This window comes from Carassius carassius, chromosome 39 (genome assembly GCF_963082965.1).
Source record: "Carassius carassius chromosome 39, fCarCar2.1, whole genome shotgun sequence".
NCBI lineage: Eukaryota > Metazoa > Chordata > Actinopteri > Cypriniformes > Cyprinidae > Carassius > Carassius carassius.
Window position 1 is genome coordinate 9,037,799 of NC_081793.1, and position 25,258 is coordinate 9,063,056.

General features: G+C 36.7%; 1 protein-coding gene across 1 annotated transcript in view; it reads left to right on the plus strand.

Moving 5' to 3' along the window:
* Positions 1–22,053, plus strand: part of ppp1r16a (protein phosphatase 1, regulatory subunit 16A) — a 37,158-nt gene extending 15,105 nt beyond the window's left edge. The window contains exons 2-11 of the mRNA XM_059530642.1: positions 9,069–9,547; positions 9,841–9,911; positions 10,212–10,357; positions 10,516–10,619; positions 12,774–12,898; positions 12,980–13,105; positions 14,235–14,310; positions 14,385–14,514; positions 15,122–15,284; positions 21,190–22,053. Of these exons, the coding sequence (XP_059386625.1) occupies positions 9,301–9,547; positions 9,841–9,911; positions 10,212–10,357; positions 10,516–10,619; positions 12,774–12,898; positions 12,980–13,105; positions 14,235–14,310; positions 14,385–14,514; positions 15,122–15,284; positions 21,190–21,675 (1,674 nt within the window). The 5' untranslated portion in view covers positions 9,069–9,300 and the 3' untranslated portion in view covers positions 21,676–22,053. The remainder of the gene's footprint in view (positions 1–9,068; positions 9,548–9,840; positions 9,912–10,211; positions 10,358–10,515; positions 10,620–12,773; positions 12,899–12,979; positions 13,106–14,234; positions 14,311–14,384; positions 14,515–15,121; positions 15,285–21,189) is intronic.
* Positions 22,054–25,258: the final 3,205 nt, after the last annotated feature.

Sequence of the window (25,258 nt, forward strand, 5' to 3'; positions counted from 1 at the left end):
TGCTCCGCGGGGGGAATAAAGGACTCCTTTAGCAAATCCATGCGTTTTTGTAATATAAATATCCAGATTTCATATGTAATAAACACTTTTTTTCTAACATTTTGTTTCCTTACTTTAGCAAAGGAAAACCAGTCTCCTCTTGGCTTATTTCGAAATCCTCCAACGTTTTTTCTTTACATATTTGTGCTTCTAATTCGTGACCAGCATTTTGTTTTGTTCTCTCGCCGCGCTAATCACTAATCACGCAGCGCTGATGTATTATGACATCCGCCTACACGTCATCTGGTTCCCAACAGTTAGCAGAAGTGAGAAAAAAGTGTTCATTATTGTTTAAATATGGATATTTATCTTACAAAAATGCATGAATTTGCTACAGGGGGCCTTTATTCACCCCCCGGAGCCGTGTGAAGGACGTTTTATTACAGATGCATGCACTTTATTTCATGTCTTCTGAACTGTTGACTACAGTTTTGTTCATTCTCAGGTGAACTAACCCTTTAACCACTGATTTCTAGTCATGTCCTCTTTTGGAAGGCTTTTGCAAAAAAACAACAAATGTCTTCACAACATGATGGCTGAGGTGGCAGCAACAATAAAGTTACGCCTTCTTTCTTTGCGTGAACATTTGAGTTTCAGTAACAGCCAATAGAAAAACCATCCCATTCGTTTAAAGTCTGTAGGCCTAACAGTTTGGGCTGCACAATAATTTTTAGTGGAGAATAATAAAATATTTGTAAAAATATTTGAAAGAATAGAAGTTATTGGTGATGTTAGCAGATGTGAGAAGCTTCCTTTAGTAATTTATTTCATATTTGCCATATTTTCATTTAAAAATTAAACCTTTATATGTCCACCTTGCCCAACAAGCACAAACTTTTACAACTAAATGTGAGAAGAGATAAAAACTAAAACAGGATCGGAACTAAGACTGAATAGAAAGTTGACATATGGCTTTTTTCTTTTTTTTTGGGCTCACCACTCATATTTGGTACAATTTTTGTGAGTTTACATTTGTTTGCTAAAAGGGCTTGAATGACATGTCAGTGTAAACGATGATGTTGATTCTGTTTTTGTTCATCACTAGCAGTAGCCACTGAAGCAAATCATGCTTAACATTATTCACAGAAACTAATGGTAGAATACATGTCCATTGTCAATAGCATAGAGATGCATGAAGCATTACTCATGCATCACTTTCAAACCAAGCAGGTTTCTGTTGGTCAGTGTGGCAAGACAGATGACTGAAATCTGCATGGTGAACTTTTCACCCTGATTGCCTGAATACCTATTGCAAAAGCTAGATATAGCCCATGAAATGTTTCTGCACTATGTTAAATGTGACCACACCTTTACAAACGCATTCTTGGAAAACCATTGCTGTATGAACATATAACTACACTGGAGAGTTGGTCGTCAGCACTATCATATAGTTTGAGTATCACATTCTTTGCTTAACTACATTGTTATTAATGTTACAGTATACAGTTACAACAACTCATACGGGGCAATTCATATCTTTTTGAGGGCATATTTATTAATTTAGGTGGCATTTCTGACTTTGCACAATGCTATTTTAGACCAATGCCAGACTAGCTTGCTTGTTTGTTTGTTTCTTTCTTTTGATGAACTCAGAATAAGTTATTTTGATAAATGTTGGCATTGGCTAGTCAGCATAAGGCTAGTCAGAGGCCAAAAAATCCCAGGTGCTTGAGCACCACTTTAAAGACACTTTGTCCAAACTTAAACCATGGCACTTACACACACACACACACATTTTCCTCACCTTTGCATTTCACCTCTCCTAGTCTAGCTTTCGAATAAACCTAGTATTGCACACTGTAAGTAAATAATGTTTGGCTCTGTAACAAATTATGATTGAACTTAGATGTACAGTAGGTCAGTTAGTTATTTCAAGTCACCAAAATGTAATTGACTTATATATTTTCAATGGTTTGACTAATCTAAATTATTTTAATAACCTTTTGTCATGATGGTCAGGGCAGCTGTGCCCTAATGGTTAGAGAGCTGGACTAGTTACCAGAAGGTCGCCGGTTTGAGTGTTGGTGCTGGCAGGAGTTGTAGGTGGGAGGAAGTGAATGAACAGCACTCTCTTCCACCCTCAATACCCATGGTTGAAGGCTTGCAGTCATCGCCAATGATGCCATTACGTCGAGCGCAAAAGAACCGGTGAACTGTTTTCTTCAACTGGTTTATTGAATCGAACTGTCAGAAAGAACTACTGGTGATTCGAAAACCGATGCAACCGGTTCTTGACTCGTGAACGAGTCATTATCTGGCTCGGCTCGGTGTTCATCTCTCTCTTCACAGCAGTTCAGTCAGCACGCGCAGTCTTCTTAATCGCTTGATTCGCTCAATGATGTGCCAGCTTCATCAAACCTGCCATCTACAGTTCTGTTTGTAATGGAATGATTCATAATATTTTTATAATTGTAACGAGTAACGATGCAGCACATAAAAAAATATTGGAGTAAAAGTATTAAACTAATCGAAAATATGTACTGAAGTAAAAGTGGAAGTAGGAGAAAAAAATACTCTAGTAAATGACAGATACCGCCTTTTAGTACTTAAGTACAGTAGTGAAGTAGTTCTACTTCGTTACTATACATCTCTGTTGCCAGAGAAGCTGGCTGTTCAATCAGTGCTGTATCCAAGCATGCTAGCAGAAAGTTGAGTGGAAGGAAAAAGCTCCACGCGATCAGCGGGAGCTCAGTGCTTGTGGATCTGCCGAGAGCAGCCTCACCTCGGCTAGACCTTCTGGTATGTGCCGCTGGCTCTAATGTCTCTGTAGTGGTCAAACATAAGATATAACTTGTTTTGGGTAAATCTAACAGGTAATCTCATGTCTCCGAACTCGGCGAAACACATTTTTAAATAGGCACTGTCTATTTATAAATAAACCACAGATTTGAGTTTTAAACAACTACATTCTTGCCTGAAATACTTTTAAAATTACATTTCATGACACAATAACAGTAATATTTTGAAAATGATCCGAATAAATGGTGGTCGAAATCACAATGCTGCGTGAACTCAACCAATAAGGATGTTTAGCGCTCAAGTCCCGCCCCCAGAAGTTCTGGAACTTTGAAAAAGTACTATCTTGCCAGCAGGGACTTTCTGAGGGGCATTTTCTTGCCTGGAACTTTTAGTTCCTGGTTCCTGCAGTGGAAACACACAGAGTACCGGCCCAAAGTCCCTAGTTCCTGGGTAAAGTTCCTGCGGTGGAAACACGGCTATAGAGAGATACAACCACGATCAGATGATAAGAGCAGGTCCTTTGTAACTCTAAGGAGAGCAGTCTCAGTACTATGATAGGGTTTAAATCCTGACTTGAAATCCTCACAGATAACATTTTTCTCTAAGAAGGAAAATAATTGTGAGGATACTACCTTTTCTAGTATCTTGGACAGTAGTGTTGTCACGGTACCAAAATTGCAGTATTCTGTACCGATACCACTAGAGATGTTCAGATACCCTTTATCTCTTCCCTATACCGATTCCGATACCTGGGCTCAGGGTATCAGCCGATACCGAGTACTGATCCGATACCTGGGTGTGTATCTGTATATACAGCTGTATATACTACTAGCCCTGTGTAAATTGCTAGAATTATTTTATGGTGTGCTTCAGACTTATCCCTTAATAAAACATGAACAAATACATGGTGAACTACTGTAATTATTACAGTATTTTTATTATCTGACATGAATTTGACAGTAATATTATTTATTTTCTTAAGCGAAAAAGAACTTCAAAAGCAGCCATAAATCTAACACCGCAAACTAAAAAAGGTATTTTAGTTTTACAATATAACTGTATAAAAAATGCAACAAATAAGTCTATGAATATAAAAAATTATATATTAATCAGATAATCTCTTTACAACAAAACAAGTAAAAAACAAGTAACCGTCTAGGCGTAATTATTATTATTAATAGAGACGTATTATTATTACTACATAGAGACATAGCTAAATCTACTGTAGGCTACAATAGTAGCTTAATATGTTGTCAATTTACTCACATTAAGCCGAACAGTTTTAATGTGAGTAAATTGAGAGGTACTACAGAGACGCTGGTATCATCACATTTTTTAATTTTCAGCACCGACTTGGTAGTGAAGTGGCAGTACTTGTGGCATCCCTAGTCGCCGTTTTACTGTCTGGTTGGTCCAGTCTGAAATTCTGCTAAACAGCGGACATACTGCTAACCACTGATCTATAATATAGAAGCAGCTTCACTGTCTGTTGGCAGTTTAGAACACGATGAGTGATCCAGTCATATATAGATCAGTGCTGCTAACGCGTTTTCATTTCTTCTTCGCTGCTCTAAACAGGGGTTGCTTGTGGCAACACAGCACAACTTCCTGTGTATGCAATGCATTCTGAGCAGCGAAGAAGAACCGTGCAGCGGTTAGGCAAAGCTAGCGGTCATAACTAGGTCTTGTTTAAGAAAATGGTATCGGATCGGTATATGGGTTCATGTACTCGCCGATGCCGATGCCAGAATTTGTTGTGGTTTCGGTGATATTTCCGATACTAGTATCGGAATCGGAACAACTCTAGATATCAGTGAAAATCCACGGTTCTTGGTACCAATTTCGGTACCAAAGCAAAACACAAAAATATGCTAATAAACTTTTTATCTTTTTATCACTAAAAATAAAACCAATGCCATTCTTTATACTTATTTACAATTGTGTTTAAAGTTTTTCTACAAGTAATATAATTATGAAAAACAGTAAACAAGTTTCAAATTTTAATTCCCAAATTTAATTAATGATATTTAAACACATTTTATTTTTTTGTAAATAAAGGGGATTTGCTATTAAAATTAAAACATGGAAGAAATATTGTGTGATTTATTTCTTTAAAAAATTAAGTTTTATAAATATTTTCAACAGTAGGAGCAGTATCACATATATTTTACTAAATAATATTAATATTTCTAGCACAATGCCTTTATGTAAAAATGAATTTGACGGGTTGCCGTGAATACCTTTAAATTGACACTGGTTTTACTCAAATGAAACGGTAAAATGCTTGTGAAGTGACTCAGAAGTGACTTCTGGTGATGTTGTTTATGTATTTATGTCCTCATTGAGATGGCAGCTGAAATTACTGCAAGCGTCACGCACTTCAGTCTATGTAGTAAACAAACTGCACGTCTCTGCCATTCATTTATTCACACAGAGACGTGCAGAACATGCAGGATTCATATTTCAACCAACTTTTGTGGCTTAACATTTACAGATACTGGTCCATAAGGTGATTTGAATTGATTAATTTATGCTTTGACAAATTCTGTGACTGTTCATATTAAAATGTAAGAGACATTTTAATTTTTTTAGTACCAACTTGGTACCGAAGTACTGGGTCTTTTGACAACACTATTGGACAGAAAAGGGAGATTCGAGATCGGTCTATAATTAACTAGTTATTTGGGGTTAAGTTGTGTTTTTATTATGAGAGGCTTAATAACAGCCAGTTTGAAGGTTTTGGGGACATATCCTAATGACAATGAGGAATTAATAATAGTCAAAAGAGGATCTATGACTTTTGGAAGCACCTCTTTTAGGAGCTTAGATGGAATAGGGCCTACCATACATGTTGTTGGTTTAGATGATTTAACAAGTTTATACAATTCTTCCTCTCCTATAGTAGAGAATGAGTGGAACTGTTCCTCAGGGGGTCTATAGTGCACTGTCTGATGCGATACTGTAGCTGACGGCTGAATGGTTACAATTTTATCTTAAAAGTAGTTCATAAAGTCATTACTGCTGTGATGTTGGGAAATGTTAACACTTGTTGATGCTTTATTTTTCGTTAATTTAGCCACTGTATTGAATAAATATCTGGTGTTATGTTTGTTTTCTTCTAAAAGAGGTGAAAAGTAATCAGATCTAGCAGTTTTTAGTGCTTTTCTGTAGGATAGGTTACTTTCCCGCCAAGCAAAACGAAATACCTCTACTTTTGTTTTCCTCCAGCTGCACTCCATTTTCCGGGCTGCTCTCTTTATGGTGCGAGTGTACTCATTATAACATGGTGTCAGACTGTTTTCCTTAACCTTCCTTAAGCGTAAAGGAGCATATCCTTAGTAAAGGATATGCTAAGGAATTGGGATACATCAGGAAGATTACTTACAAAGCAGTCTTTTGTGGAAGAAGTGATGGTTCTACCATACTTGTAACAAGAAGTAGAATTTACAGTTTTAGCTATATGAAGTGTGCACAAAACTAAATCATGATCTGAGATATCATCGCTTGGCTGCATAACACCATCAACATCAATTCCAAGTCAAATCAAGTCAAGCTGTGGCCTAATGGTTTGAGAGTTGGACTTGTAACCCGAAGGTCGCAGGTTCAAGTCTCGGTGCTGGCAGGAGTTATCCTGCTCCCCGGGCGCTAGATATATAGCTGCCCACTACTCCGGGTGTGTGTTCACGGTGTGTTCACTTCTCGCTGCTGTGTGTGTGCACTTGGATGGGTTAAATAGAGAGCACCAATTCCGAGTATGGTTTACCATACTTGGCAAATGTCACAACTTTGACTTTTTCACTTTTACTTCACTTTCAGTTGTCTATGAAACCTATGTTATTCTGTGGGCACTACTTAGACATCCAGCCATTGAGTGATGACAATCTGCTATGCATCTCATCACCACGGTAAGCAGGGAGGGGACCAGAGCATATTACAGTGTCTGACATCGTCAGGGAAACATTGGATTATGGTGGCTGGTGTCTCTATATTCACAATCTGTACAATAGAATCGGCAATAACTAGAGCACTTTCATCAGGTTTCTCAGTGGGTGCATCATAAGGGATTGGGTCGGAACGGAAGAGCTATGTTTTGACCCGCGACTATGCCGCCTCACTGTCACCCAGTTGCCATGCTGTGATGGCTCTGTTACTGGAACCGAACAATGTACAGGACTCCCTGAGCTAGACACATCCAAAGCCTTGTCTAGAGCCCTCACATTCTTACTGTCCTCAATTAAAGTTTGGATGGGTGTCTCTATTTCTGTAATCTTCTCTGTCAGCCTAACTAACTATTTCCCTGCATTTATCACATGTGAATCCCTCATCACAACAGAGATAGATAAACTGTACAGGTGGCAAGTGGTGCAAATAACAATAGCAGGAGAAGCCATTACTCACCGTGCTTGATGAAAGATTATTACCACGGTTGTTTGATGAACTTGTAAAAACCAGAGCGAGAGAGTAGCGAGAGAGAGGAGAGGAGAAAAGAAAAAGAAAAGAAAACCGTGATAGGCACGAATGGAAATGCTAATGACAAGCTAACGAATGCTAACGTGATGCAGATGCACTGCACTCGCGGATTTAGAATAAAACCGAACAATCAAATTAATCAGATTAGATTGATAGATAATATTAGAAATATGGTTGGTATCAGTGTCAATTTCGTTAATGAAGACGATGACGAAAAATATTCGTTAACAAACATTTTTTATGTGACTAAGACGAGACATTGACGAGCTAAAAATAATATCTGATGACGAAATTTGTGTGTATTTGAGCGCTGAGAACTGATCGCGCGCTGTATATGAGAACTGAGACCTCCGTTTATCTTTGGAACACAGTTTAAGATATCTTAGATTTAGTCCGAGAGCTCTCAGTCCCTCCATTGAAGCTGTGTGTACGGTATACTGTCCATGTCAAGAAAGGTAAGAAAAACATCATCAAAGTAGTCCATGTGACATCAGAGGGTCAGTTAGAATTTTTTGAAGCATCGAAAATACATTTTGGTCCAAAAATAGCAAAAACGATGACTTTATTCAGCATTGTCTTCTCTTCCGTTTCTGTTGTGAGAGAGAGTTCAAAACAAAGTAGTCTGGATATCCGGTTTGCGAACGAATCATTCAGTTCACCAAATCTAACTGAATCGTTTTAAACGGTTCGCATCTCTAATACGCATTAATCCACAAATGACTTAAGCTGTTAACTTTTTTAATGTGGCTGACACTCCCTCTGAGTTAAAACAAACCAATATCCCGGAGTAATTCATTTACTCAAACAGTACACTGACTGAACTGCTGTGAAGAGAGAACTGAAGATGAACACCGAGCCGAGCCAGATAACGAACAAAAGACTGACTCGTTCACGAGTCAAGAAACGGTTGCATCGGTTTTCGGATCACCAGTAGTTCTTTCGGACAGTTCGATTCAATAAACCGGTTGAAGAAAACGGTTCACTGGTTCTTTTGCGCTCGTATACGTACACCGTACACACAGCTTCAATGGAGGGACTGAGAGCTCTCGGACTAAATCTAAGATATCTTACACTGTGTTCCAAAGATAAACGGAGGTCTTACGGGTTTGAAACAACATGAGGGGAAGTTATTAATTACATAATTTTGCTATCTGGGTGAACTAACCCTTTAAGTAAAACCTACATTATCTACAGAATTCTACAGATTCTACAGAAAAACAAAGCTACATGGAGCTACAATCACAAAACAGCAGCAAGGCAAGCAGGAAGCAGGAATAACACTGTCCAACAGCGACAACCGCAGGTGTAGGTGTGATTTGCTATATAATTGGCAGTGACAGGTATAGCAAGTTGAAATGGGCTTTGTAATATTCTCGCATAATGAGCTTTTGTATTCATTGAAAACTAGAACTTAAACAGTTAAGTTTTTTTTTTCTCAAACTCAACATTTGACCCAAATGGTGAAGGTCAATTTGATTTCTATTTAATTAAGTACATCATGACCTAAGGCCAAGTTTTGTTTTCAACAAATTATGTTCAATTACTTAGAAGTGTTTCTTGGAAATGTGTTGTAAACTCTGTTTCACACTTACATAAATCATTCAGATCTATAAGTTATAACTCTCTGATGTTTGTTCTACCCAGCAACTCAGATCTCCACCTCTATCATTATGTGTGCTTTAATATTTGTCATTCAAACTGTGTAATTTTATCTATAACACAATTCAAATAGAATATTTATTCATTTTTCATTCTGTGTTTTTGGTACCTAATTTCACTGAAAAAGCAAGACATGAGAACTTTGCGCTCTTTCTTTGCAGAACCTGTTCTCCTGGTCCAAATAGGAAAAGTTATTAAGAAATATGATTCGTCATTGGCTTTCATCTGCATCTCTACATTATCCCATTGGATCTCGAGTTTGTATGCTGCTCTCATCAGACGTTTGGATGTCAGAACTGCAAGTGTAAGAGAGTCGAATGCCTATGATAGGAGACAGCAGAAGCCACAGTCAGAAGGGATTGTGAAGGAGTTCAGAGTCTTGACTTGCAGGATATGGCAGAGCATGCCGAGCTGCTAACAGAAATGGCAACTAACGGCCGTCTCTCAGCCACTGAGCGCCTGAAGCATGCACAGAAGAGACGGGCACAGCAGCTGAAAGGCTGGGCTCAGATGGAGAAGGACAGTGCCCGTAATCAAAAGGGCAACCACAAGGGAGATGGGGTGAAGAAAAGCAAAAGGGTGACCTTCAGCACTAGTGTGACATTAATGGAGGCTGCAGCCAGAAATGACATAGAAGAGGGTAAGATTTTGGTACTCTACCTTTAAGACTTGTATGCAAATGCAAATGTTAGCACATGCTTACTGTGTGTTTGGACATGTTAGCTTTTTACTCTGGAAATCAAGATAACATCAACAAAAATAAACAACAATTAGAAAATAAAATCCTATGGGATTTTAACAGAAACAGAGGTTGATATTTAGGCAAAAAAAAGTCAAAATAAATTGACACATTTTTTTAGGGCCGGTAATGCCATACATTTTCCAAAATGTTTGTAGTTTTGGTGACCTAAGAGCATCTGTGTCTGTTGGCAGTACGAGAGTTGCTCAATAATGGAGTCAGTCCAGACTTGTTCAACGAGGACGGGCTCACTGCACTTCATCAGGTACATGCTCATCAACAAAACAACACACACAACAGCTGATTTTAAATTGTTTTCATCTTATAAACATACACAAAATCATAATGTTCAGTCTTTGAAGTGTAGTAAGTCTTACCAGCCACACAGAAAAACAACAAAAATAAAAATGCTCCCTAAGGTGGCTAAATGGGGATATATTGGTAGACCACTACACTAGACTATTAGTTATTGGATGTCCTTTCAATTAGTTGAGAATCTCATTACATCCTTACTCTTAAATCATGTTTTCCACAGACAGTAATTCACTATTGAGCTTCTTTGTAGAGCTGCATAGATGATTTTTTGGATATCTCACGCTGTCTTCTGAACGCGGGCGCAAATGTGAATGCGTGTGACAGTGAGCTGTGGACCCCACTACATGCGGCAGCCACCTGTGGACACACTGACCTCGTTCAGCTGCTGATAGAAGCGTGAGTCTCAATTTATCATTTTTTTTTATTGTGCTGATCTTACTGCTTTGTAATACAAAACATTTATTCTTGTTTATATGTAAATATATATAGAACTTCTATTACTGTATAAATAGTGTGTACCCTGTGATACAGACTGTCTGAGTTCATGTGTTCAGGGGTGCAGATCTGTTGGCGGTGAATGCAGATGGAAACATGCCGTATGATCTGTGTGAAGACGAGGCTACACTAGAGCTCATAGAGATGATCATGGCAGAGCAGGGTGAGGGTTGCTTTAATATACTGTACCTACTATTGAGCTAAATCAAACCTCTTATGACCAGTGCTGAGGAACGTTATTTTTAAAAGATACATTATTTCAATTCTATTGAAAAACAGTAACTCGTTCTTTTATGGACAGTAATTCATGTGATTCTTTTGTGTTATATATGCTTTTAAAGAGCATGTTAGTTATTTCTCTAGAGCAGGGCTTCTCACTTTTTCATGTTGCAACCTACCTAAAGTCATTGCGATCCGTGAAGAACAACCTTACATTGGTTTCTGACTGATAAGCGAGACTGTATTACAAATGTTTTGTTCATTTTATGAGAAATAGTATATCCTAGAAATATATACAAAAAATATACAAATAAAAAAAAGAAATATGGTAACACATTACAATAAGGTTCCATTAGGTAATGTATTAACTAACATGAACAAACAATGAACAATACATTTATTACATTATTTGTTAATATTAATGAAAATGCAGTCGTTCATTGTTAGTTCATAGTTAGTTCAACTATTGTTAACAAGCACATCTTTTAATTTGAATAATACATTAGTAAATGTTGAAATGTCATTAACTAAGATCAGAGGTGTAAAATACTGGAGTTATTTTACTTGATTACTGTACTTAAGTATTAATTTGGGGGATTTGTACTTTACTCAACTACAATTGAAACTGACTACTTGTACTTTTACTTGATTACATTTCTTAAGAAAAAACAGTACTTTTTACTCCTTACAATTTTATTTAATCTTGAAAAGTACATTATATTTTTATTTTATCTTATGCACATTAAATATGGTAAACAGAAGCTCGAACGAGTGTGCCTGACGTGAGAACTAATGATCATTGTTTTCATGCATCAAACACACATTTCTACTTCAGTTCTGACTTTCATCAGGTACATGTCTGGCTTCAAAAGTTGAGGTAGCAAAGTTGCGTTTTCCCGCCCAAAAAAGTTTATTCATTATTTGTTCTGTTTTGATAGAGCCATTAGCTATGTAAAACATTAGCTGAATGCGCAAAATTGAGTGCAAATAAAATCAGTGATGAGAATTTAAATACAATTAATATTTTTGTGGGATTTTTTTTTATTAAATGTTACAAATAAAGTGGCCTTTAAAAACGTAAACGTTGTATGTTTAAATTCTATGACTCTTCTCATTATTTCAATACATTCTTGTATTCGGTCTGGAATATATTTCTAGCCTCTCCATCACATCTTGCTCTTCAAAGGTATAGTTCACCCAAAAATGAAAATTCTCTCATCATTTACTGTCATCCCAGATGTTTATGACTTTCTTTCTTCACATGAACACAAGCAAAGATTTTTAGTCCATATAATGCAAGGGGACAGGACCACTTCAGAAACCACACAAAGTGTCAAAATTAAAATATTGGTATTTGTGTTTTTCTTACATATGCCTATCGTTTCACTTAAGAAGAGTGTTGCATGAGTTACTGACATATTCTCTTTGTGTATAGTTTTTGAAGTGTCATTCTTGGATGTCCCATACACTTGCATTATATAAAGATAATTTTTTTCTTCTAAAACTCTTAGTTTGTGTTCATCTGATAAATGAAAGTCATATAGGATGGCATGAGGGTGGAAATGGAGTTTCCTTTTAATCCCTTTCCCCGTTTTTTTTTTGTGTGTGTCTTCCGCTGGGTTTAATTTTAGTTGTTGTTGAACTAAATATACATGTTTAACTTGTGCCATTGCATTTTTTTTGTTCTCTCCCTTTAACCATTCTCCTGTATGTCTGTCTAATGTCTGTCCATGTTGACTAAAGAAGTTAGCTAATATTAACTCATAAACCTTATTATATAGTGGTACCAGAAATATATACAAATCTACACAGCAAATTAGTAGTTTGACACAACAAAAGTTGTTTTTGTAATGGGTTACTTACAGGTATTTGAAAAAGTAACTATTATGGTCCCAATATGTTACAGATTAAAAATGAAATCTGATTGTACTGTACAACACTTGCATCTTGAAAGTATAAGAGAACAGACCCAGCTAAATGATGACTTTCTATGTCAACTGCTTCAGTAGCATTTTAAAATCATTTTTATAGATTAGTTGCCGTTTGCAGTACATTTAAACAGTGATTCTCTTGCTAGTATCTATATATTTGTATTTAGGGATTACTCAAGATAGAATTGATGAATGTCGCGGAGCCAAGGAGAGAGCAATATTGTCTGACATTCAAGAGCTGGTTGCGAGCGGAGCTGATCTGAATGTGAAGGACGAGCAGGGGGCCACTCTGGTAAGACTCAGCAGTGCAGGTAGACGGGACGATCATTTAGAATGTTACAAAAACTAAAGATCTTGTGTGTTCTCTGTGTAGCTGCATATAGCAGCTGCTAATGGATACATGTCTGTTGGGGAGCTGTTGCTGGAGCACAGAATATCTCCTAACGACAGAGATGCTGACGGGTGGACGCCGCTTCATGCTGCTGCCTGCTGGGGACAGGTGATTATGGAGAAACATGAGGGTTAAGTGCATGAAAACTATATTTGTCACATTTATTTTCTTAATGCATGTTACTGGTCTTGTTTTAAAAAAAATTTAAACTTTGTAATCTTTTAACAAACATATAAATATCATATTGGTCACAACTTCAGTTGTTTCATTGAAAGCGCAGTTACATAGGGATTTTTAAGTTATATTGTAGGCTGTTTCTTCATAGAAATTTTGAATGATGGTTAAGACCACAGAACAAGCTATAGCAGTAAAAAGTTACTGAGCGTGGAAGCAATTCATATGAAGTGCTTTACATTTATGCATTTAGCAGACACTTTTATCCAAAGCAACTTACAGTGCATTTAGGCCGTACATTTTTTTACCTGTATGTGTTCCCTGGGAATCAAACCTACAGCCTTTCACGCTGCTAACGCTGTGCTCTACCACTGAACCACAGGAACCTATGGCTTTAAAGAAAGTTAGTTTTATGTGGGTTGTGTGCTTGAAATACCTTTACTTTACGCTTTACAATTACACTTATTATACAGACTTTGGCAAACCTTATATTTTTGTGCAGCACATTAGCTGCCACCTTCATTGACGGTGTTCCTGAACTGCTCATTGACATAAAATGTGTTACACTGATGATGTATGTTGTACAGATGGATATATACATATCTTATACTGTAACGCTAGGTAAAAAACACTCACATACAGTAGATACTTCAGGAGGTGAAAAAAACAAATGCTGTTTAAATTCCTTTAACTATATATTCTGTAATAACACATTAAAAATAAATCTTAGAAATTAACATTTTTACCCATCCTACATTTTTTTTTATCTTGTAAATTGTACGAGAAATGTTTATGGCTAAAGGGGATGCCCCTTAGAAATAAACATTTCTCATCAAATAAAAAAAAAGGGTTTTGTTTTGTTTAATAAAATAGAATGAGAGAATGGAAAGCTCTTATTAATAATTTATTTATTAATGTCCTGTCCCACCTTCCTATTTAGTAAGTAATAAATTGTACTCCTAGTAATAGTAAACATGTAATGGACTCTAATTCATAAAGTTGGCAAAAACATATGAACTTTAATAGCAGAATGAATGTAGATTTTGTCTTTGTTCACTTTTAGATCCAGATGGTGGAGCTGCTGGTAGCTAATGGTGCAAATTTAAACGCCAAGTCTGAGCTGGATGAGACCCCTCTGGGTATGACACATTCCAAAGGTTTGATCAGGAGTGACTTGCCTGGAGGCTTTACAATACTTTTGGTTATTTTGTAGATGTGTGCACTGATGAGGAGGTCCGCGCCAAAATGATGGAGCTGAAACACAAACACGATGCCATCATGAAGGGTCAGGACAAACACAAAAACACACTGCAGAGACGAGTGTCCAGCACGGGCAGCCGAGGGTGAGTGCTGATGAAGAGATTGCAATGCCACACTTCTCATCTTTTAAGAAGATTGTTTTTTGTAATTGATATGAGGTCTAGTTTGAAGCATGTAATGTATGGCACAAAAGCCAAAAACATTGTAAAAAAATACTTTTTAAGACTCAGAATTAAAAAAGTATGCATACGGTGCAACAACACAAACTATGAGATGTGTGTGTTTCATTTGCTTGGAGCTTCTGGTGCCAATATGTGGGCCAAAGAAAAAAATGGGTTTTCAAAAAAGTAAAAGTTTAATACAGCTTTAAATGTATTTATATTTTCCCCATAGTTTATAATGTGTCCTGTTTAATTTTATTTTTGGGAGGGATCTGTGACCCATGTACATAACACCACTGATCTATCTTTAATAAAACACTCACGGAACATGACAACATTGTAAATATATTGAAATATTTTTGCTCATAAATACAATGCTAGAAATCAGCGCTTTGCTCACTTGCAGTAATGTTTACACTCAATTTTTCTGGGTGGATAATTGTATTAATCATGGTAATTCTGATCTTAATATACATTTAACCGTGTTAATATCAAATAATCCTCTTCTTTGTGTGGATTGTGATTACAGTAAAGTAGTGAGGCACACCAGTGTGAATGAGCGCAACAGTCTGTATCGCCGAGAGCATCAGAAGGAAGCCAAAGTGTGGCAGGAGAGAGGAAGACAGACAGATGCCCTGGATGATGATGAAGACAGACAGACTGATGCTGAACTGAACCTGCATGCTGCACTGGTGAGAAATTCCATTCAGTGTTTGAAAACTTCTGATATATTACAGATTGGAAACACAAATGAGATATTTCCCCTTTTTTCCCTTAAAGCTGTGTTGTGCACCACTAGTGACACCAAGCAGCAGAATAATAGTAGTAATAATAATACATTCTATTTTATGAATTTATAGCAAATGTCTCAAGGTGCTTATACACAAAACAGAGGAACATTAAAATAAACGTAAACATGCATAGAAAAAGAAGGCGGCAATCCCCAAAAAATAGGTCTTAAGAAAAGATTACATTAATGAATAAACTCAGTTTCTCTATTATGAGTAGGGATATTATAGTAAAAAAAAATTTTTTTTTTATATATATATTAGGTGTGTGCCCGAAGCCGAATACGTTATTCGGAAAGGCACGGATAATGGCTTGAAAAACGAATTACTGATAACGAATAATTCTGCCCTAATATTCGGCTGAGGCTGCAGGACAGTCTGGTGTTTGCTAGGTAAACAGGTGAGCCAGGGGATCAACACAATATTTTACACAAACCTCCTAAAGTCACGCAATAAGTGTGTGAAGTGCATGAATGTAAACTTTATGAATGAAAAGAGCGCATATCAAACACTGCATTGCTGTTGCCTCTCTGTGCATCTCTTGGCAAGATTAATATCAACTAAAATAATACATCATACATGTTCTTCTATTTGTGTATATTTAAAAGGCAATGATTTAAACCTTATAGGCTAGGAAATGATACATGAATGAATGGAATAAGCACTGCGTGATCATCAATCAAACAGCCGCGTTGAAGTCCCTGCGCGTCTCTCAAAAACCAAACCAGCTCTATGTCGAGAGTAGGTTAATAATCAGCTTAGATACAGATATATTTTCTACTAGGGATAAATGTTTGATTCTTTATCTTTTGCTGGTTTGCGTGGCACATGCACATTTGTTTAGTGAAGTTCAAAAAAGACTTAAGACTGCTTAAAGATTTATGCGTAATGAAAAAAGTGCTCCTTGAATTAATTCAGTCGTGTTCAGACGATTACTAAACGTTTGTCATGAAAGCTCTCTATTTGTATGATCAATTTATTTTTAGAAAATAATTTTATACTTTAGAACACTGAATAGGACAAAAAGTCGAAGCACACATATTTTTCAATACTTTTCTAGACCTGAAAATTACTTAAGGGAAATAGCTAGCCTACTTTTTAAACTGTGCTGGAAACGGTGAGACAAAGGAAATCATGTTGATTTACATAAACCTCTAATATTACAATGCAGTAGCAAGTTTGTAAAGTAAATTTTTAGAGTATAAATTTTATAAATGAAATAAGTGCAAATAGCAGTGTTGCATTTGCCTTTTTCCATGCATTTCCTGGAAATTACTTAAATCGATTTTCATATTTCTAAACTGCACTGTTTTAATTAGAAGATATTTAAATATTTATGGATCATGAAAGGTCCCCAAAATGGGACTCGAACTTGCGCTCGAAACTTTGTCTATACAAGGGTATCAGTTTCGACTGTTAGAAGATATTTAAATAAATGTTATAATCATTTTTTTTTTTGTTAAACACCGCATATTTGTTCAGTGATAACTATGAAAAAAAAAAAAAACTCTCTAAAACCTTAACGGTCTTAACAACTATAATTGTACGAAGTTCCGGTTCAAGCTCTGCCTACTTCCGGTTTTATCCGAATACAGATACAGATACGAATAATTTTGTGATTGTTACAGATACAAATATTGGCTTTGCTGCACACCCCTAATATATATATATATATATATTTTTTTTTTTTTGGTGGAAGAGTTTATTGTGTTTATTCTGCTCTATTTCTTCCACATTTTTCTGCCCTAAAAATGTGAGCCTCAGAACTTGGAACCCTCCTACAGTATTGTTCAAAATAATAGCAGTACAATGTGACTAGCCAGAATAATCCAGGTTTTTACTATGTTCTTTATTGCTACGTGGCAAACAAGTTACCAGTAGGTGCAGTAGATTCTCAGAAAACGAACAAGACCCAGCATTCTTAAAATGCACGCTCGTAAGGCTGTGCAATTGGGCAATTAGTTGAAAGGGATGTGTTAAAAAAATAGCAGTCTGGCATTCAATCACTGAGGTCATCAATTTTGTGAAAAAACAGGTGTGAATCAGGTGGCCCATATTTAAGAATGAAGCCAGCACTTGTTGAACATGCATTTGAAAACATGAGGGAAATGGGTCGTTCAAGACATTGTTCAGAAGAACAGCGTACTTTGATTAAAAAGTTGATTGGAGAGGGTAAAACCTATAAAGAGGTGCAAAAAATGATAGGCTGTTCAGCTAAAATGATCTCCAATGCCTTAAAATGGAGAGCAAAACCAGAAAAACGTGGAAGAAAATGGAAGACAACCATCAAAATGGATCGAAGAATAACCAGAATGGCAAAGGCTCAGCCAATGATCAGCTCCGGGATGATCAAAGACAGTCAGGAGTTACGAGTAAGTACTGTGACAGTTAGAAGACGTCTGTGTGAAGCTAATCTATTTTCAAGAATCCCCCGCAAAGTCTCTCTGTTAAAAAAAAAACTCATTTGCTGAAGAGGTTACAATTTGCCAAAGAACACATCAACTGGCCTAAAGAGAAATGGAGGAACATTTTGTCAACTGATGAGAGTAAAATTGTTGTTTTTGGGTCCAAGGGCCACAGACAGTTTGTGAGACGACCCCCAAACTCTGAATTCAAGCCACAGTACGCAGTGAAGACAGTGAAGCATGGTGGTGCAAGCATCATGATATGGGCATGTTTCTCCTACTATGGTGTTGGGCCTGTTTGTCGCATACCAGGGATCATTGATCAGTTTGCATATGTCAAATACTTGAAGAGGTCATGTTGCCTTATGCTGAAGAGGACATGCCCTTGAAACGGTTGTTTCAACAAGACAATGACACCAAACACACTAATACATGAGCAAAGTCTTGGTTCCAAACCAACAAAATTAATGTTATGGAGTGGCCAGCCCAATCCCCGGACCTTAATTCAATCGAGAACTTGTGGGGTGATATAAAAAATGCTGTTTCTGAAGCAAAACCAAGAAATGTAAATGAATTGTGGAATGTTGTTAAAGAATCATGGAGTGGAATAACAGCTGAGAGGTGCCACAAGTTGGTTGACTCCATGCCACACAGATGTGAAGCAGTTTTAGAAAACTGTGGTCATACAACTAAATATTAGTTTAGTGATTCACAGGATTGCTAAATCCTAAAAAAAACAATTGTACATAATAGTTTTGAGTTTGTACAATCAATGGCAGACACTGCTATTTTTTTGAACACACCCCTTTCAACTAATTGCCCAATTGCACAGCCTTAAGAGCGTGCATATCATGAATGCTGGTTCTTGTTCGTTTTCTGAGAATCTACTGCACCTACTTGGTAACTAGCAACAAAAAAAATACTAAAAAACTTGGATTATTCTGGTTAGTCACATTGTACTGTTATTATTTTGAACAATACTGTATATACCAGCCAAAACTCGCATACGTAGACACATCTCCCCAAACAATAGGTGGCTCTGTAATAATTACATTTATTTTTACAACCCCAAAACCTTTTACTGACTAGAAGATTTTTTGATATCCCAATGATAGATATCCCATGATCATATGGGAAGTCGAGGCCTAGTGGTTAGAGAGTTTGACCTCTAGTTTTGGGTTCGAGTCTCGGGCCGACAATACCACGACTGAGGTGCCCTTGAGCAACCCCCAAGTGCTCCCCGTGAGCCGCAGCATAAATGGCTGCCCACTGTTCTGGGTGTGTGTTCACGGTGTGTGTGTGTGTGTGTGTGCACTTTGGATGGGTTAAATGCAGAGCACGAATTCTGAGGATGGGTCACCATACTTGGCTGAATGTTACTTCACTTTCACTTTTATATGGATCACAGTTTATGTATTTTTACATTTTTATTAACTTGAATTTGTCTTCTGATTAAATGAGGTTTGTTATATTTTATGTAGACATGCTTCCAGCAAAAGCTTATCAAAAGAGTTTTGATTCATTTCGTGATTTAGCAAGTGTGGGCCCAAATATTTTTGCATGTGGCCCATAATGACTAATTAGCTTATATCTTATGAAAACAATGTCAAAACTTCACTAAGCTTGGTGCAAATGGAAAATAGGACATTCTGAGGAGATGTGCCAAATTTCATAAATTTCCATTGCTAGGGAGTGGTATACCTAGTAAAACCCCCCATGTGAACAGTGTGTTGGCAGAAATACAACTAAAATACCAATTTACATTTACATTTATTCATTTAGCAGACGCTTTTATCCAAAGTGACTTACAGATGAGGACAGTGGAAGCAATCAAAAACAACAAAAAGAGCAATGATATATAAGTGCTATAACAAGTCTCAGTTAGGTTAAAACAGTACACGTAACAATTTAACCAGTATTATTTAACTGTACAGTATGGATAAAAAGCATCTTTTTTTAATGTACACAATCAGTTTTTGTAATATTTTTCATTTTCCAACAGCAGAAATTTGCTGCTTATGGCTATATTGAGTTTTTTCATTTATGTCACCCAAAAATGAAAATAAGTTTTACTCACCCCCTGTGGCATGTGTATATGACTTTCTTCTTTCAGACAAATCCAATCGGAGTTATATAAAAAATTGACTTATGATCTCGGCTTAGTGCATGCACTGCTCAGAAGTGATGCACATGGAAACGCAGTGGAGAGATCAAAACAAAACAACGGTTACTAATTAGAAGTCCAAAACGAGGATTTGTAAAGTGACGTGACATACAGCCAAGTATGGTGACCCATACTCAGAATTTATGCTCTGCATTTAACCCATCCAAAGTGCACACACACAGCAGTGAACACACACACCAGGAGCAGTGGGCAGCTATAGATCCAGCGCTTGGGGAGCAACTGGGGGTTTGTTTTTATTTACCGTATTTTCCAGACTATAAGTCACACTCTTTTTCATAGTTTGGCTGGTCCTGCAACTTATAGTAAGGTGGGACTTATTTATCAAAATTAATTTGACATAAACCATGAGAAAAATTACTGTCTACAGCCGCGAGAGGGCGCTCTGTGCTGCTCAGTGCTCCTGTAGTCTACCCCTGAAAACATAGGGGTTCTCGCCCTCTCGTGGCTGTAGACGGTAATTTTTCTCTTGGTTCTTGGTTCTAAATAAATGCGACTTATAGTCCAGTGCGACTTATATATGTTTTTTCCCTTGTCATGACGTATTTTTGGACTGATGCGACTTGTACTTAGGTGTGACTTATAGTCCGAAAAAAACGGTAACTTCTATTGGACTGAAAAAGTGAGTCATGACATTTGCCAAGTATGGTAACCCATACTCGGAATTGGTGCTCTGCATTTAACCCATCCAAGTGCACACACATAGCAGTGAGAAGTGAACACACACCCGGAGCAGTGGGCAGCTATAGATCCAGCGCTTGGGGAGCAACTGGGGGTTCAGTGCCTTGCTCAAGGGCACTTCAGCCATGGGTATTGAGGGTGGAAGAGAGTGCTGTTCATTCACTCCCTCCCACCTACAACTCCTGCCAGCACCGAGACTCAAACCTGCAACCTTCTGGTTACAAGTCCAATTAGGCCACAGCTGCCCCTGATGCATGAAACACCCGCCGAGTGGCATTAAACACCTTGAAAGATCAAAGACAATTTGTCAATATATTAATATAACTCTGACTGGATACATCTGAAAGAAGAAAGTCATATACACCACAGATGGATCTGGGGAGAGTAAAACACATTTTCATTTTTAGGTGAACTAACCCTTTAAATGATTTTGCAAAGAATAGAATAGAATGTTGAGAGCTTCAATCGTGTTTGTGTCTTAAATATACAGATGTGGCCATCCCTGGTGAATTTTCTTGCACTTGTCCCTTCTTTGGTTTAGGAGTCTGGCTCTAATGCAACCCCTGTTCCTCCATTAGAGGTCGGCGAGATGGAAAATGGAGCTCAAGTTTTGGGGAACGGCAGCACAGCTTCATTTTCTTCCTCACTTCCAGGAGAACTCCAAGGCGGGGGTCGCATGGATCGCAGTGCCTCCTATCAGCTCACTCCAGTTTCGACTGCTGCTGGCGGGGACGACATGAGCAGAGAAAGATCTCACCACACACTCGCAGATCTCAAACGACAGAGAGCAGCAGCTAAACTGCAGAAACATCCAGCACCTGCTTTACCTCTGTCTGCAGACCCTCAAGATGAGGTTGTCCCTGAAGGACCCCAGGGACCACTGGAGCCTCCTGAATCAGTGCAACAGGATGTGTCCCCCAGTGAGGTCTACTTCACCCATGCTAGTGGAGATCCACCTCTACTGAAGCTGCGAGCACCAGAAGAAGACACCGCTAATACAAAAGAGCCATGCTGTGGACTCATGTAGAAAGCAGCGGATGAACGTGTTTGGTTTCATATGATTGTGCAGTTCTCTTGTACTACGTGGACAGACTAGAATTATGAGGCAGGTACGTGGAAATTAGTTTTATGTCCAAGTCACACTTTTTTTTCTGGCACACAGACTGAGGTAACTGACGTTTTCAACACTAATGTGAATAAAAGTACCAAAACATTTGATGAACTTACATGGATATACAATGTACAACACAAGAAATCAGGAAAAAAAAGATGACCGTTTCATGGATTTATTGCATTATTGCAGTATTTCAATCTTTTAAGCTCATCATTTGATTTTAATTAGTTGGTTACGGTCATTAAAGTTTCAAAGTATTGATTCAGTTGTTCAATACATAGAGAAAGAAAACGGACACTGAGCACTTTACTTGACCAAACTTTCAGCAATCTTCACAACTTTTATAGATATATAAATACATTTAAAAGTAATCTGAGCACAAAAAAGCACATTTGAATTGCACTGATCAAAATAAAATTGCATTTCTTTAACAGCTCTGCTGCAATCTTACAACTAGCACACTAGCAGTTTGGTTTAGAAAATCACAAATTCAAACAATTACAAAATATTTTTTTGTTTTGTTTAAAAATGGAAAATAAGAATTCAAGATGATTTTTAGTTTTTTGTTTGTTCGTCTAAAAAAATATGACTTGGTGAACAGCACTAATATTTTTCTCACATGTTGGATGGAGAATTAGTAGCTGGATTCTGACTCCTTTACTAATATACAGGGTTAAGATATATATTCCAAAATGTAATTTGTAACATTCAGTTAGAATAATTATTGTAATCTCAATACTCCCGGATTATATCTAACATCTGTTTTATCTTTGCTGAAATGCTCCTCAGATTACATACTTTTTTTTTATGCTGCAGCTGTATTCTGATTATCAAAGATTACAGAAGAACGTAGTGCACTAAGACACATTTCAAATTGTAAACTGTACATTTAATGTATTCTGTTACTCTCCAGTCCACGTAAAGTTACTTTTCACTTAGTTTTCATGACTTTTTCTAAACTTATTTGTAGAGCGATGCCAAGAAGAAATTACAATTTTAGTGCTGCCCGAATATGCAAATTAAATATTCAAGCTAGAAAAGGTTTTTTTTTAATGACATAACCAAAAAACTTTAATCAGTTTCGATTGGAACAAAGTGTGATGGAATGTTTTTTTTAAACTGGCCTATGAGATTTTTTGTTTGTTTGTTTGTTTGTTTCAGGAGGGTTGAAAATGTGAATAATGGTTTGTACATTTTTCCATTTTTTCAAGGTACACATAGCAACTGACTAAATTGCTGCCAGGATCAAATTATAACCTTACACCATTGTCCCATTATTCGTCTATTCCTTTTTCCTTTTTTAAAAAAAAGTCGTCTCTCCTGCTTTGCTCCAGCTGCAGAAGCATCTAATAAATTGCAAACAAATATACACGTAATTAATGTTTAATGATTTCAGGCATGCAAAATAATCTAGATATTTTGAGAAACTATATCATAAAAATACAACATAAAAATATAAATGTAAACCTGTATATCAGCTGTAAGGCATGCTAGAATTAAAATGATTTATCATTTCTATGATTTTCGACGAAGCAAGAATTTGAGTTTCTTTCTGCACGTGTTAAAACCATTATTATTTCTGGTTTAAAAAGAAAAAAGGAATGGACACAAATGTACAAGGACCACAGGATGCTAACAGTTTATTTGAAGTTATGGTGTAAGACACGGGTTAAGCTATTTAGTTAGTTTTATATTTTTTTCTTCTGTTAGTGCAGGCCGTGCTCAATATTCAGTGAGATTTAAATCGAATGAGTGATGGAAACACTATTTTTGTAATGTCTGTCAGAAATAGATCGATGATTTTCAAAAATATGTTAAGCTTTAGCACTTTGAGGCTTAAGTTTAAAACTGTAGTGTTACATTATTTTGTGTGAATAATTTAATTTTTTTCCCCCCATGAATGCACATGCAAAGTGTTGTAGATGTAAAAAGTCCCCCCTGATTACCTGGTTTGATCACATTAAGTGCTCTAGTTCCTTGTTTTGATGCTCCAGTCTTAAAAATTTCAAAAAAATTGTCAGTTTCCTAAATGCAGCTCCAGAGAGTTTTCTTTTTTTGATTTCATGATCTTTTTTTATTATTTATTTAATGAACTTTGTAAACTGTTTGTGTGATGATGTTCTAGATATGTTAGGATGTATAGACTCAATGACAAGCAGATGCTAAATGACATCATTGATATTACATGAGCTTTATGAATCTCAAACATTTCACATTTTGGAATTTCCTATAAGTGACTTTATAATCTAGAAAAAGGTATAAAATTGATATTCCAGAATGTGACACTAACATGATACTACAGAAACTGAGCTGAGTAATTTCTAGGTGTAATGGTCCATTTGGATGCTTAAATCTATATTTAGTATAAATTGGTAAACACTATCAGGGTTATTTATTTTGGCATTTTTTGTATATTTGAATTTGAAATATCTCTGGATTGTGTAATCTGAACTCTATCATGAAACACGTGCAAATATTTCATCTTGACATGCAGTGTTTTATCCCGAAAAGCACTTTTCACATTGCAAAATGCCTTTAATGTAAAATTCCTTGTTTTTTGGACATCCGTTTTGTACATTTCTATGTCATCTAATTCCTCTGTTAAATTTAACACTGATGTCTGTAAATATATTGAGAGATTAAACAGGTTTGAATAAAATACACTTGCATACTGAAATTATAAATAATTCAGTTCTTTAGAAATGCTTCCTCTCCAGCCTGAACATTAAAATTGGTCAGTTTGTGAAATTTTTGCATATATGTTTTTTTTTTTTTTAAGTTTTTTTTAAAGAGGTAGAGGTCGTAAACCTTCAGACTAGAAGATTTGTCTTTATCCAGTAGTTCCTGTGCAACTGTACCAACGTCACTGAACAGTTCTGAGTTGATGGTGTGGTGATATTGCTTATATAACTGAATGCTTTATCTTTATCTTTATTCAATGTTGTCTCAACTGGTCCTTAAACACTATATATACGCTCAGGAAAAAAAAAAGTACAAAAGCTGTCACTGGGGTGGTACCTTATTAAAAAGGTACACTTTTGTACATTTTAGGTACTAATATGTACACTTTAGGTATCAAAATGTACCTTTAAGGTACCAATATGGACTCTTTTGGGAACAATGGTCTGCCTTTTGAAAAGGTACCGCCCCAGTGACAACTTTTGTACCTTTTTTTTCCTGAGAGTATATATAGTGTTTAAGGACCAGTTGAGACAACATTGCAGGTGAATTTGTGTCCGATAAACCTATAAAAACATTCCCACAATAGAGCACTTCAGTGATTATGTATTTTTGTAGGCTAACCCAGAACGCATCACCGTGGTTCCCTCAACAAAAAACCAATAGGATTTTTCCATTTGGCTTTTGAACCAACAGAAGTTCCTGATTCTTGCAGGTTTTTGTTCATCATGTGGACACAGTGAACACAACTTTTCTAAGTTTTAAAGCCTAATTACAGTCAGCACCTGCACCACATCGCATTACTTCAGTCACCAAC